Genomic DNA, 15,621 nt, shown 5'->3' on the forward strand with positions numbered 1-15,621 from the left:
GGAAAATAGGCCAGTTGAGTGAAATATTTCTGCAAGCTCAGCAATTAGCAGAACACCTGCTAGAAGATGTTTGTTAATTAATTGCATCTGTAAAGTTAGGAGTTGTGCTCCAAGATTGCTAGCAGCAAAGTAATATGACTTGTATTTCAAAATAGGTCCCCCCCACCCCCCAATGTCTGTTTGCTGTGTGGGAGGATTCTCAGCTGGAAATCCTAAGGGGGCTCAGTGGGCAGCATTTCCTGGTGCAGCTCTGCAGGGAATCCCCATTGGGAATGAGTCAATGAGCAGCTGCAGTGCCCCCCAGTGTCTTCATATAGGAAGATACACTGAGAGGCAGAGGGACGGCTTTACTGTGACTGCCCTAGATTAATTCCTATCCACTGTCACCTGAAAAGCACTTGATAAAAATAGTGCTTTTTCCCACAATTTGCTAAATATTCGGCTAAACACAAAACAAAGGAGATAATTGGAATACCCCACTCTGAACTTGCCTAATTTGTACTGTGTATGAGTTTTGCTGGTTTAATGGTAGTCTGCTTTTTGTTTTTATTTTTTTGCTGGTGCAGAGGCCTCATTGTTCTAAATGCTAACAACAGCTACTACCTTGAACCAATGGGAGAGCGGGATACGGCAGGTCACATGATCTACCGGACAGAGCATCTGTCGGTGAGGGGGGGGACCTGTGGACATGAGCACAGCTCTCCACAGTCAGGGAGCAACACGGTGGACATTGCACATCTTATTAACCCTTTGCATCATAGGGTAAGTAACTCATATCTTCATAATGTCCCCTTACCTTTCATGATGTTTCCAGTTGTTCTGAGTGGCTGTAATTTCAGCTACTCATTCTTGTATTTTTAAGTCTGTTTTAAGATGCTTTCACCTGAGCTCAGGAGCTGCTCTCCAGTTCTAGTCGCCTGCCAGAGATATTTTGAAAATAGAATAAATTAGCCAATCTTTATATTACATAGTGTAGTACCAGCTGGTGAGCTGCCACTTTGGAAACAAGTTTCCTGTTGTTTTGTTGCTGGCACTAGGTGATGCTGGCACTGACTAATATAAAGACACTTTGGCTCATCTACCCTACATTACAATTGTCTATGGCAGGCAACTAGAACAACAGAGGAGCGCCTGAATTCATAGTAAAAGCACTTTATTAAAATTTAAAAAACAGTATTTAAGAAACACTAAGAGTGATTGCAAACATCTTGAAACAATATTGAAACAATGAAAACATTACACCACCCTCATAACTCTGCATGACTTTTATTCAGTGGGTGTTCCATAGCATAATGTTTACATGGAACTACTACAGCCTGATTGGTTTAAAATGATGTTGTGTTCTAACATTGCAGGTAAGAAGGGATGCCTGGAGCACCACCAAGTACATGGAGCTTTTCATTGTTGCTGACAATACTTTGGTAAGAAGACTGACTGGATGAAAGATATTAAGCTGTCCAAGGCCTGCTTGAGATTCAGTTACATATTGAAGCAGTTCAGGTGTCTGCCTAGCAAGATTCCCCTGTTTCAAGTCAAGTGACTGGTGTATGTAAATGAGCTAAAACTGCATGGTTTGTAATGGTCCAAACTTGAAAAGAAAAATAAGATGGTAAAACATTTTTTTAGGGGTTGGTGTGGTTACAGGTCACTGAAATGGGCCTGGAGGTAATTCTCAGCATGGGCAAAGAGTTGGGCACGATTAAGTCTTGGTGAGGCTTGAGTCACTGTCATGCCTAATCAAGATTTTTGTCTGAATCCTGCCCGAGACCTTTCTGCAATATCATACCACTTAAAATAAATGCATGGCTACTGTCAGCAGAATGCCATCTAGTGAGTAATGCTTTTGTTTTGACACTGTTTACGTACATGCAGTGAATTAGGATTTGATTTTGCCTTCAGGGAAAATATACTGGTACAAATGTGCCTTTACAGCCGAAGGTAAAAAATAAGAAGGATGCTAATCATATCTCTAGTTGTAATCAGTCTTTAAATAATTCATTTTCAATTGACAATGTACTAGTATATTTATGGAATCCAAACATAACATTGTTTCTTATTTTTATTTAGTATCAAAAACAAAATCAAGACTATGGCAAAACGAGGCAAAGAATCATGGAAATTGCTAACTACGTCGATAAGGTAATGATAAACCAGCGTATTCTGAAGACAATATGCTGTATTGAGTAAATATGCTATTATATATTGATAATATATTTCAGTAATATCAGAAATGCATAATGGGATTGGCTTTATGGAGACATGTTATCAAACACATTGAAGTGCAACCCTTAGAAAAGTTTACCAAGGTGCATTTGCATTTTAAGTTTGCAGTGTTCATGCCTCTGCATGGTTATACCATACCTCTCTGTGCTTTACAATGCTTACCCATGCGATCGCTGTGCTTAATTAGACTTGGCTAGTGTCATTTGAATTTTTTTTTTTTTTTAAACAATCCCTTACTATTTATGATGTTTGCAATAATTTTGAATGGTTCTAAGTTCTGTTGCTATAATACTGAGGTATTCTCATTTTTCTCTAACTTTGCCTTTAATTGGTTTTGAACTTGCTTTGAGCTGAGTGCTTGTGTAACAGGGGGTGTAGGCTGGGTGTGGACTGGCGACCCATGCACCGTAACCAAGCGTCTTAACCACAGTGCAAAAGAGCCGGGCTCGTCTTCATTCATGGTTTTAGAGCTTTAAGCCTCAGCAGGGAACAGGACAGGATCTGTAACAGCAGTGTATCACACAACAGTGCCCGTTACACTAGGAATGAACAATTATTAAGGAAGTTAATAACTCAACCCTAGGCAATCAGCACCAGCAGGATTTAAACAGTTTAGATCCACACCATTTATATAAGAACATAAGAACATAAGAAAGTTTACAAACAAGAGGAGGCCATTCGGCCTATCTTGCTTGTTTGGTTGTTAGTAGCTTATTGATCCCAGAATCTCATCAAGCAGCTTCTTGAAGAATCCCAGGGTGTCAGCTTCAACAACATTACTGGGGAGTTGATTCCAGACCCTCACAATTCTTTGTGTAAAAAAGTGCCTCCTATTTTCTGTTCTGAATGCCCCTTTGTCTAATCTCCATTTGTGACCCCTGGTCCTTGTTTCTTTTTTCAGGTCAAAAATATCCCTTGGGTCAACATTGTCAACACCTTTTAGAATTTTGAATGCTTGAATCTTCTTTGTTCAAGACTGAATAGATTTAATTGTTTTAGCCTGTCTGCATATGACATGCCTTTTAAACCCGGATTAATTCTGGTCGCTCTTCTTTGCATTCTTTCTAGAGCAGCAATATCCTTTTTATACCGAGGTGACCAGAACTGAACACAATATTCTAGATGAGGTCTTACTAATTAATTGTACAGTTTTAACATTACTTCCCTTGGTTTACATTCAACACTTATATGGTCAGATCATTACATCAGACCCCTGCGGGTTTTAACATACCGCCTGTGTGGCACACAGTTTTACAGGGCGCTGAACATCCGTGTGCCCCTCATCGGGCTGGAAGTCTGGACGAAGGGAGACCAGTGCAAAGTGAGTGACGATCCCAACACCACCCTCTGGTCCTTCCTGCAGTGGAGACAAAAACTGAAGGCACGCAAGAGACACGACAACGCTCAGCTACTCACGTAAGTCAGCCCTGTGTTCATCGGTCTACCTATGGGTGTTTTTAAGTTAAACAGTGAACTTTCTCTGGGAGTTTTGAAATGTAGAAAAGTGAGTAATCGTGTCAGAGCGAAATACCGCCGTCATTAAAATCCAGCCAGTTTTAGGGTAGGATGAATTTTCAGATATTGATAAGCACAATAATCACAATTGTCATACATTGTCTTTTAACTTCCTCCCTGGGTATTAATTCCTTCTTGCTCACCCTTTTTTTTTTCTCGGTCTTCTTTCGCTTTTTGGATTTTTGAAAATAAAGCCATGCAGCTGTTCTATCCCACAATGGCAAAGGGGATGGAATTCGAGTAATTTTCTGATGCTCAGTTAGAATATGCAAAGCTTAACATACCCTTGCACTATCTTTTTATGAGAGGCTTGCTGGGATTCTGGGGGCGTGGCTACAGCACCTCCCTTCATCTCATTTGTTGGATCATTTTTAAATTCACTGTCTAAATTTTCCAAAATATCTGGAGTCTCTTTCTCCTCCTCCACCCCACCGCCTCCTGTGCAGCTGTGTCTCCTTTTCCGGGGGGTCCATGGGTTCTATCACCCAGCCTGGGATGCTCTTGACCGCTGTCAGAGCTCACTTCAAAAGAGAGCGGGTTGCACCGGACATAAGGCATGATCCTGGGTTGCAGTGTTGTAATATATTGCTACATATATGTTATTATTTCTAATCCTTATCCAAGCTGATGCTTCGTTTATTGAATGAACATATTATTTTAAGCTTTAGATGAGAAAGACAATTAATGCTGATGTGTTGGTGTCTGGACCTGGATCTCCAAGGAGATGACCTCGATGCGTTGTTTAGGTTGCTGACGTGCCTTTCCAGCACTTAAATACGTAGACACGCAGAAAAACAGACAGACACATCTTCATATTACTCAACTACCAGAAATTTTGTTTCACTTTCCTGTCCTCCGGGTCTAATGGCATGTGTTCTGTAGTGTGCAGCACACTGGGTGGGGTTGTGTGAAGTGGATGAGGTGTCACTGCTGTGTGTTGGGGGTTGAGGTGTGCTTGTGCTTTATTCTAGGGGTGTCGTGTTCAAGGGTACGACCATCGGCATGGCTCCCCTGGAAGGGATGTGTAGCTACGAGAATTCAGGAGGCATCAATGTGGTAAATATCAGCTGCTTTCGTTTGTTAAGGTGAACAGTCTGTGTGCTCTGTAGGGCAGAAGGCAATGCAGAGATCAGAAATACAAGCTTCCTTCCACTTAAATGTAATCAGTATAACAGCATTTGCATGTTCCTGAGGTATAACATTAGTGCAATTATATAACAAAGGACTTCTGTTTTTGATGCCATTTCAGACAAGTTTTTCTGAACATGAGTATAGTCTACAGATATCTGTCACCCATTGTTCCAAGTTTTGGTGGTGGATAACTTAGTGTGACAGAAATAAAGTACTGATCTCTATAGTGTGATGGTGGTCCTTTATGAAAGGTGCTATATAAAATAAAGATTGATTGATTATACAGAGTGAACCATAAGTCAGGTATTAGTACTGTATGTTCTCTGTTAAACCAGATGGCCACAACCCATTTACTATCTGCACCACACAACAAATTGATCTGAAATCATGCCTCTCTGCTTAAAGATATTTTACACCTGAAGACAGAGAGAGACAACAGATTAGTTATGTCAATTAGTTATAGTAATACCTGACTTTTGGGTGCACTCTGCATAATAATTCAAGGTAATGACATATTTTGCTGATTTGGGTTCCAGTTTAAAAGCACACATTACACTTATCTTAAATGAGCTGTTTTCACCCATGTGTCGTTTGCTTTGATTGTTATCATTCATTGCAGGACCACTCAGAGGCTGCTATAGGTGCGGCTGCCACGATGGCCCACGAGATCGGACACAACTTCGGGATGAGCCACGACAACGAGGGCTGCTGTGTGGATGTCACATCTGAGAAGGGAGGCTGCGTCATGGCTGCTGCTACTGGGTAAACACCAGGGAATGGGGGTAAATGAAAACGAGGCCAGTGAAGGGGCTGCCGATCGATCAACCAGCATCAAAGAAGTGCATTGCAAGTACTAGTGTTGGCCAATGTGTGAGGAACTCTAAGGAACTGATACGGTTAAATCATGTGACATACAAAATTACTACAATACAAACTTACATGTTTTGTTGCGGCCTTCGTGAAGGCATCATTGAGTGGTTTACTTAACATACATACCTGTATATGCTGTATGTATGTACACTTGTATGGTAGATTTCAATGTTAAGCCATGTCAATGTCTAAAAGCCATGAACAGTTGTTGAGAGCTAGTCATATGATTATGTAGTACTAAAAAGAGAAGTGTTTTTTTTGTGCATTACATTAGAGTTTTAGCATCAACATTGTGGTTTAATTTTATAAAGCTTATCTTTAAACATGGCACACAACGCTCAACATAATCCCCTCAACAGCAGCTCACTTGCCTAACTGTTGTGCTGTTTGTCAGGCATCCCTTCCCCAGTGTGTTCAGCACCTGCAGTAAGAAAGACCTGGCCAGCTACTTCCAGAAGGGAGGGGGGATGTGTCTCTTCAACATGCCCAACATGAAGGACCTAGTGGGGGGCAAGCGCTGCGGGAACGGCTTCGTAGAGGATGGAGAGGAATGTGACTGTGGACAGCCTGAGGTGTGGAGGCTGGGGGATCAAGAGAACAGGCTGCTGTACTGTCAGCACTGTCCAGCTGAACAAGTCAATGCACTGCAGCCGAAGTGCGAATATGTGCTCACTTTGAATGCTTGTTTATTTTATACCTGAAACATAATGATGTTTCTATGGCTATATATGAAGTTTGTCCTAAATACATTTTAAAAGAAGTGTGGATGAGGCCAAATGTTATATAGTGAATAGTGCATGGGGTGGTGTGTGATATGAGAATCGAATGTCTACCCGAGGGGTATCCAAGCATCCCACCCCATTACATTCTCATTTATCACACACTATCCTATGCAATATTTTTTCTGGTTAGCAATTTTTTTCCTGACAGAATTTGACAGCTTATGCTGGGGTCACATTCTGTTGCTGGTGTTAATACGCACATGTTTTCGGATGGTTATTATGGGAAATATCAACTGGGTGAGCCCATTGTAGAAAATGCTCACCATATATATATATATATATATATGCACACTGGATTGTATTTCTTGTCTAAATGGTTGGTTTGTCTCTTCCAGGAATGCACAAGCTCCTGCTGCCATGCCAACAACTGCACTCTGAAGGCAGACGCTCAGTGTGCTCACGGGGTCTGCTGTAAAGGCTGCCAGGTAACCTGGCTCATGTCTTATCCTTGCCTTGGGTTCACAGTGTGCATCAAAATACAAATCCACTCATTTCTAAATACTTCACTAGAAGAATAAAAGGCTTCTTTATTTTTACTTAAACTTATTGTATTTGCACTGACTAATCCTGTACAAGCTGTTAACTGCATTCTTCATATACATTAATGCATATATAATATTTGATACAAACCAATGTACTATAACGTAAACATTTAATTCCTTGTGAAAATGTCTGTGCTCTCAGTTTAAAAATAAACATGGTAAATACAACGATTGAGCAAACAGTTTTGAAATGTTTTAATATCTTGCTGAATGTGGATGTTACACCAGAAGTAGGCAGAGCTGGACAAAATCTAAAGTTCTATTAAATTTAGAACTATTTCTGACAAGTGATGTATGTTTTTAAACAAATAATGTCAACTACCATACCGTACTGCAATCAGGTTCCTTCCACAGCTAATCCTCTTGCTCCCTGTGCAGCTGAAGCAGGCTGGTACGATGTGCAGAGAGCCTGCTGGGTCCTGTGACCTCCCTGAGTACTGCACCGGTGCCTCCCCCTACTGCCCCTCCAACGTCTACCTCTTGGACGGCTCCTCCTGCCTTGATGGCCGCGCCTACTGCCACAACGGCATGTGCCCCACCCACGAGCAGCAGTGCATCCAGCTCTGGGGATATGGTATGAGACAGACCACGCCCTCGCCATCACCCCTGCTCCACCTCTCACTCAAGTCCCAACAGGTTCCTCGTCAGATCCACAGGTTACAAACAAGACCACACCCTTGCCGTCGCCCCTGCTCCACCTCTCACTCGAGTCCCAACAGGTTCCTCGTCAGAACCACAGGTCACAGACAAGACCACACCCTCGCCGTCACCCCTGCTCCACCTCTCACTCGAGTCCCAACAGGTTTCTCTACAGAACCACAGGTTACAAACAAGACCACACCCTTGCCGTCGCCCCTGCTCCACCTCTCACTCGAGTCCCAGCAGGTTCCTCGTCAGAACCACAGGTCACAGACAAGATCACACCCTTGCCGTTGCCCCTGCTCCACCTCTCACTCTAGTCCCAACAGGTTCCTCATCAGAACCACACATCACAAACAAGAACACACCCTCGCCGTCACCCCTGCTCCACCTCTCACTCGAGTCCCAACAGGTTCCTCGTCAGAACCACAGGTCACAGACAAGCTCTGTGACGGCGCATTGACCTGAGTTCAGGAGCGGCTTCACTTTAACACGGCAAATATATAGTCTAACTTCATTAAAACAAACCCCTCTGGGACCTGGAGAAATAGTCATTATACCAGGTTGTTCACTATAATAGGGTTTGGCAACTTGCTGTATCAGAATAATGAAGAAACGCCCAAATTGAATTGAACATCTGTATACAGTATACTGTAATTCTTTCAAGACAACTTCACATTGATCAACATTTAAACTGTATATTTAAAAGAAAACAGTAAAAAAAAATTAAAAAATAGAAATACACTTACACGCTGAAAACAGTAATTACGTGCCCTTTCTAGCACAGATTGTTTCATATATTTTGTGCTTTTCTCAATGCACTCTGTTTCAATCTTGTTAACCGAGTCACGCCTGTTGCCATGGTTGCAGTTTGTGTGAAGATGGCAACAGCTGCATATGTCACACACGATTCACATGATAGGTTATCTATAAATTAGCCTACCAATGTCTTTGTTTTCATTGAGAGAATGACACATTCACACTGGAAAAAGTTCATTGTCAGTCACTACCGAGATCATTTTATCCGGGTAGATTTTGTAGAAGTGATCATTCTATTAGGGCTAATTTCCATTGACAAAAACTATTCTTGCTGCTTGGAACGTTAAAAAATGGGGTTCATTATAAGAAGGGTTCAATATAGAGAAGTTAGACTATATTTAAAAAAATAATAATTTGTTCTTGTAATGCTAATGTTATAGACTGTGTGTGTGTGTGTGTGTGTGTGTATATATATATATATATATATATATATATAACACGGATTGGAAAAATTACCACCACTGATTGGTTAAACAGCAGCACATGACCATGCGTATATACAGCGCATACCATGGCTTGCATACTAATGAGCTGCTTCACACTGAATAAATCACTACGCACCACTACATTCTAAATTCCATGACAAACTGACATTTTATTTGTTATTAGTTACAAAACCACTGCCAAAAATGAGTGGCATTTCACTTATTTACTTTAATATATTTGGGATGAAAATCCACATAACTGGTACAACACCAATTTTCTGAATGAAGACAGCAGTCCATCTGAAAATAAATAAATAAACAAAATAAATGCACCAGCAAGAACAGACACAATAGTTGATGAGGAACAGCTAAATGAACTGGTAGAAAACGAAGACTGAAAAAAAAAGAAAAAAAAAAAACTACAGCAGGGGCTGATTAATGTACTTAAAGAAAAAAGTATGGACATTCATTTTATGGAAATAAATCCAAAAAAATCTCAACAACATAAGGGAATTTTATGCCAGTGCAAGAAGTTAAACTAAGGACCGGTATTCAATCTCCAATATTACAATGCTGAACTGGACTAAACACATATTTTAACAGTAGAAGTTTTAACATCTCTGCTGACAGCGAGTTTAAAACCAGCAGTAATGCATTCCTGACAGTCAGGAAAACTCTTAGAAAAGCAGGTAACGTCAGGGCCAAACACGACCCCCTGAATTACCAGCCTAGATTTTAAACATCTGCGGGAAACTGAGGTACTGTCCCCTGACACCCTGGTCGAATTGGTGTGTAAAGTCTGGTTCGATCGTCATCTTAATCTGGCATGACTTGGACGCGAGGATGTCTGGCAAATAACAAAAACATATTTTGAGATCCAAAAGAATGAAAATGTAGAAAAATATGTGTAAACTTTATAGTAAATGCTTGCATATAACGAGTTAACAAACTCACTTCAAGATCCGGCTTCAGTCTCTCTATCAGCTGCTCTCCTGACTTTCTTAGTGTAATTTGAAACTCCACCCATCGTCCAGTTGCATTCAGCCCTCTAGTTTCTAGTGAGGTGGCACTTTGGAAATTCACAAGAAACAAACATGTGCAATTTATTTAAAAGCGAACAATGAATTAAATTAAATTCAATTTGGGACTCTATTACACTGCGGATATGATATATACACAATAAAAGTTTCTGGTCTTGTCTTAATTTAAATGTGTTTTAATTATTTGTTATTATTTTTCTTCCCACAAATGACATGTAGCCATGTTGTAAGTGGTATAAACCACTTTGGGCCGTGCAGTTCCCATGATATATACCACTTCTGGGGCGGTTAAAGGCCCTTGGCAGACGCCTCAGGCCTTATCACCACCCCAGACATAGTATATATCATGGGAACCGCATGGCCAGTCGGGGTTTATATATATATATATATATATATATATATATATATATATATATATATATATATATATATATATATATATATATATATATATATATATATATATATATATATATTGTAAACAATTATTTTTTTAAAAAAAAAAAAAAAAAACACATGGATTATAAACATTGTGAAAAGACAAGGAGACTGTAAAAAAATGATGTAAATCAGGCTGCACCAGCCAAAGTGTCCTTATATTTTTTTTTTTTTTTTTTTTTTTTTTTTTTTTACATTTTGACCATTTTTTAAAACTTTTAAATTGCATTCCCTGCCTTAAGATGGCTTCCCATGTACCTGCATGGACATCATCCTCCTGCTCACTGGTAAATCCATCTGAGTTACATAGCAGGAGGATGATGGGAAATGTCCTTATGTGCCCTTTAAGGGGTTAAAGATGTAAGAACCAGTGCTATCTGGTCAGCTGGTATCTATAAAGACATTTTGACTGATTTAGAAGACAACTAAATCACTGGTGCCGTTTAGGTGCACGGCCAGCTCCCGATGCTTGCTTTCAGGACGTGAACGCTGCAGGGAATGCCTATGGGAACTGTGGGAAGGACAGCTTGGGAAATTATATGAAGTGTGGCAGAAGGTAAGCTCTGATAATGGGACAGGGGCCTTCATGTTAGGGGATACATTACGCTTCCAGTTCTGCGCATACCTGGTTGTTTGTCTTTTGCTTGTTCAGTAATGCTATATGCGGCAAGATTCAGTGTCAGAGCGCCGCGAAGAAACCCAAGGGGACCAACGTTGTTCCCATAGACACCACCATCCGCTTCAACGGGCAGGAGGTGAAGTGCCGCGGAACCTTTGTGTATGCTACGCAGGACGGGGAGGGAGATCTGCTTGATCCAGGGCTGGTCATGACCGGGACCAAGTGTGGAGAAGGAAAGGCATGTACCAGCATTGCTTGCACTAGAATGTCCCCGAATTAAATTGGTAGTTTTAGGTATACGATAAACAATGGCCTAGGGATTCAATAAAGAAATAAAACTACAATATGTTGTTTTTGTCTCTGAATGTCTGTTGCATGGGCTTGTATATTCTCTATTCCCAGTTTACATTATTCTAGTAATACTAGGTGTTTTTATAAAAGTTAACAATGTAATGCGTCATTATATTTTGGTGATGAATCACTCTTTTACACTCAAACTGATTGAAAGTATGATGATGCAATAGACCATAGCTGTAAATACCAGTAGAGGGATAATATATTTGTCAAGAAAGAAAACTATTTACTGAACAGTACAGAGCGAAGTTTCTATTTAAATTCTTTCAATTACAGGTATGCCGAGATCAAAGGTGCCAGAATGTGTCGTTCAGTGAACTGGATGCCTGTGTCTCTATGTGCCACACCCATGGGGTAATAATGCCAGTCTGTTCTGTTTATCTATGTGCCACAACCATGGGGTAATAATGCCAGTCTGTTCTGTTTATCTATGTGCCACACCCATGGGGTAATAATGCCAGTCTGTTCTGTTTATCTATGTGCCACACCCATGGAGTCTAAATGGAATTTTGGTCTTAAGTATGGTTTTAACTTTAAGACTACCCTGGAGGAGGCTTGAGTCCTAATTTTCTATTGACCACAGCTACTTTTAACTAACATGGCTGGACAGATAATACTGTACTATTTATTTGAAGATCAGCCAGCTGTGGAAAATTGTTTTTGGAGACAGGGAAAACCCTTTGGAAGTTTTTACCAAGGCTAAACTGAGAAGTCGATACCGTTTTAGAAGACAGTCAATTGAAACCCTAATAAATGTTTTAAATACAGACATTTCTCCCACAACCAACAGAAGCAATGCAATTCCACCTAACCTGCAGGTGAAAATAACAAACAGTAAATTACTATCTTTACCATCACTCAAACTTATTTAAATAAATGACGTAGTCAATTCTAGAGCATTTTCTTTGAAATAAAATAGTAAACACAATTATTAATTTTTATTGTGGAGAACCCCGCAAATTCCAGTTATAAAAATAATTACTAACAAACGCCTAAATGTCTGAGTCTGGTTTGGCAACTTGTATTGCTTGAATGTATTATTTATTATTAAAATGTGCTAATCACAATTTAGAGTAAATAGCTTTGTAAGCCTTAATTCTCAGAGAGGAATAAAACTAGCAACAAACTACTCAGAACACTGATGTAACTTCTCCGTCCTACAACTGAATAGTTTCTTGCTAATTTTATACTGTCAGGGTGGGGTTATTCCTCTGAAGACTTACCTTTGCACATGTAAATACAGAACCCTATAGCTGTAACATTACAGAACGTCTTTAAACTCCACTCTGCCTCTCGGTTAGGCTCAAGGTCTTTACTCCCTGCCTATCTCTTTACTGCAGGTTTGTAACAGCAACAAGAACTGCCACTGCAATGCAGGCTGGGCCCCCCCATTCTGTGATAAGCCTGGCCTTGGGGGGAGCATAGACAGCGGGCCTGTGCAGAATGACAGTAAGCCCCTCTTTTTAAGATTTTGATCGCATTCAAACTTTATCAAAATAAGTAAAAGAAAAAACATTATAAAAACAGTGGGTTCTATTCAGAAAGCTTTAGCTTACTTAAATAAAGTTTGTTTTTTCAAAATTAGTTTTATATGCATGAAATAAAGTTGGATATTCATGAAACTCTTCTGGGCTGTTGTGAAAGAAACTATTTTCTTCATAAAAACAGATTTAAAAAAACAACAGCAACAAAAAAAACCCCAAAAAACCTCACAAGCTTTGTAATAAGGGCCAAGTATCTTAACCTGGGCCCTATTTTAAGGAAGTTCAAGATCATAAGCAAATATTCAGATAGAAATAAAATGATTTCAACACTACATCATTTAACCGTTGCTTTATGCTAGTTTTATACTGTTAAGATTTTTAAATTTCAATCAGAAAATATGCCTTTGTACTTGCTTAAGAACATGGGCCTCAGAAGTTTGAATTTATTATTTAAATTCACCATTAATTTGCTACATAAATTGCTATATACTGTCTGTGTTAAAACTACCCATTCCAAGTCACCTGGCTGTGCAAAATTGCCGTTCTTCACTGGGAATTCCATAGGGAGCTCTGCATTGGCGATGAAGCTACAATGGTTAGGGACCCCAAATCCTCAGGGAAGAGAGTCACCTCCCTGTGTTACAGCAGCCCATAGTGGCCTTGGCGGTGGGATCGAAGTACGCCTGCTGACCAGCAGTTCTCCTGAGCTGTTGTGGGGAGTACTGCAGTGAGAGAACAAAACTGGCCATGCTAAATTTTGAGGGAAAAAAAGGTGTAATTGCTACATTGCTAAAACACATGCCAACGTTTAGTGCCCTGTTCCTGTACTGTACCTATCACCCTGTTCCTGTACTGTACCTACCATCTCCTCTTTAGTGTAACCCCCCCTACTGTGTCCCTCCAGGTCAGCAGGGTCTCGTGGCTGGGCTGCTCTTTGCCTTCCTGGTGCTCCTGCCTGGCGTTCTGGGAATGTTCTACTGCTGGAAAATCAAGACGTCCCCCTTTCATAAGTGGCGGGCCGGGAGAAACCAGAACACTCAGACGTCAAGGTATTCACACAGTCAACCTCATACAACATTCAATAGCACAGCAGAACTTGTGTTGAGGAATGCCCATACCGAGTGTGCAAGGCTAAACTAACTGACATTCTTCTCTTCAATTTATGCAACCAGGTGATAACAGCACAGGCTAATATTTGCAAACCTAATCATCTCTTTCTTGGTATGCATATCCCCGGAAAGGGAAATCCAGAGAAAGCACCAGTATGTCACTCTTTAGTTTCAAAAGCATCCTTCTTCTCGAATAACTTGTGATTGAAGTTGTAGGATTTGGGTCTGCTATGTATTGTCATTCTTGCTTGTTAAATTGCTAGACCCAGATTGATGGCTACTGTACTTACAGTAATCCCAGCCTCTATTTCTTTATTTTCCTTTTTTTTAAATATATTTATTGACAGAAATGAGGTGTCTGGTCAGAAGCCAAAAAATGGCCATCTGAACCCTGCTTTTCATCTGAAGACCATCGGATTGTCTAACAAACCCAACAACGCAAAGAAGGTATAGTTATAAAATTCCTCCATAAACATACAGCTCTGGACACTTATCAGTAATTTATTTTTTAATCTATAAGGACAAAATAAATAGGGTAATCATTTATTGATTACAGTGTCAAACAGATTTTACAGCGATTGTGAACAAGCTGAAATTTGGCCTAAACAAGTGTCTCTGCTGGGGCATGGCTCCTACCCCATTGAGAAGAGCTGAAAGGTGGAGGATGGGAGATGGGACACAACAAGCAATACAGGGCTCCAGACTGATGAAAAAAAATGTGGGCAACTGTTTTTTGGAGGCTAGTGGCCATTGGTGGCTCTCCCTTTGAAAACATATGTCAATATTTATGAATGCACTATAATGTCAGTCTGTAAAAAAAAAAAAAAAAAAAAAAAGCCACCACATCACGTTTTAAACTGTGTGAAAAGGTAACAATAAAAGTTGGTCCATGCTGTGATAAGGAACAGAAAAGCCAGAGCACTTATTGTTATGTTTTTGTTTTTTTATCACTCTTCCTGCATTGATTTAGAGGACAGATCTCAAACTCCAGTGCACTACAGCTGACATTTTGAAAGTAGCTTTGAAACAGACTTGTGACGGGGTGCCCTCCCTTTGTGCCTATTTATGTATTTGTGTTATTATTAGTACATATATATAGTGTTTGTGTGCAGGCAGATGAATGCCATCCATCATTTTTATTTATTATTTGAGGCCGGCGAAAAGATGGTCTTGTAATGTATAGTCAGTGTGGATGGGGCTAATACCCCATCCCTAAAAACTCTCTTGGGAATGTGGCTGGAGCCTTAATAAGGTAATTTATTAATAAAAGGACTCACTCTAGGCTCATTAGGTGGAGTGTGTTAGGAGAGAATAAGTGAGTTATACTGAATGAGAGCGAATGCTACCAAAATAAAAGAACAAGTTACTCGTTAAGAGCGACTGTGATTGTTTAGTTTGTGTTTGTTACTTTGACCCGTGTGCCCTTATAATACTTTGTGTTTGTTACTTTGACCCGTGTGCCCTTATATACTCTCGTTCGGGTTGGTGTATATCATCTCGTGCATTCTTGTTCAAGATGGTGTATATAATCTTGTGCACTCTCATTCAGGATGGTGTATGTCATCTCGTGCACTCTCGTTCGGGATGGTGTATATAATCTCGTGCACTCTCGTTAGGGATGGTGTATATAA

General features: G+C 40.2%; 1 protein-coding gene across 1 annotated transcript in view; it reads left to right on the top strand.

Moving 5' to 3' along the window:
• LOC121329953 (disintegrin and metalloproteinase domain-containing protein 33-like) overlaps positions 1-15,621 on the top strand; it is a 98,316-nt gene that overhangs the window by 76,262 nt on the left and 6,433 nt on the right. The window contains exons 6-20 of the mRNA XM_041276499.1: positions 567-762; positions 1,356-1,421; positions 2,068-2,139; positions 3,473-3,639; positions 4,710-4,794; positions 5,489-5,631; positions 6,134-6,311; positions 6,857-6,946; positions 7,442-7,637; positions 10,872-10,980; positions 11,077-11,281; positions 11,674-11,751; positions 12,738-12,846; positions 13,786-13,930; positions 14,338-14,437. Coding sequence (XP_041132433.1) covers positions 567-762; positions 1,356-1,421; positions 2,068-2,139; positions 3,473-3,639; positions 4,710-4,794; positions 5,489-5,631; positions 6,134-6,311; positions 6,857-6,946; positions 7,442-7,637; positions 10,872-10,980; positions 11,077-11,281; positions 11,674-11,751; positions 12,738-12,846; positions 13,786-13,930; positions 14,338-14,437 — 1,939 coding nt within the window. The remainder of the gene's footprint in view (positions 1-566; positions 763-1,355; positions 1,422-2,067; positions 2,140-3,472; positions 3,640-4,709; positions 4,795-5,488; positions 5,632-6,133; positions 6,312-6,856; positions 6,947-7,441; positions 7,638-10,871; positions 10,981-11,076; positions 11,282-11,673; positions 11,752-12,737; positions 12,847-13,785; positions 13,931-14,337; positions 14,438-15,621) is intronic.

The sequence above is a fragment of the Polyodon spathula genome, chromosome 1 (assembly GCF_017654505.1).
Source record: "Polyodon spathula isolate WHYD16114869_AA chromosome 1, ASM1765450v1, whole genome shotgun sequence".
Taxonomy (NCBI): domain Eukaryota; kingdom Metazoa; phylum Chordata; class Actinopteri; order Acipenseriformes; family Polyodontidae; genus Polyodon; species Polyodon spathula.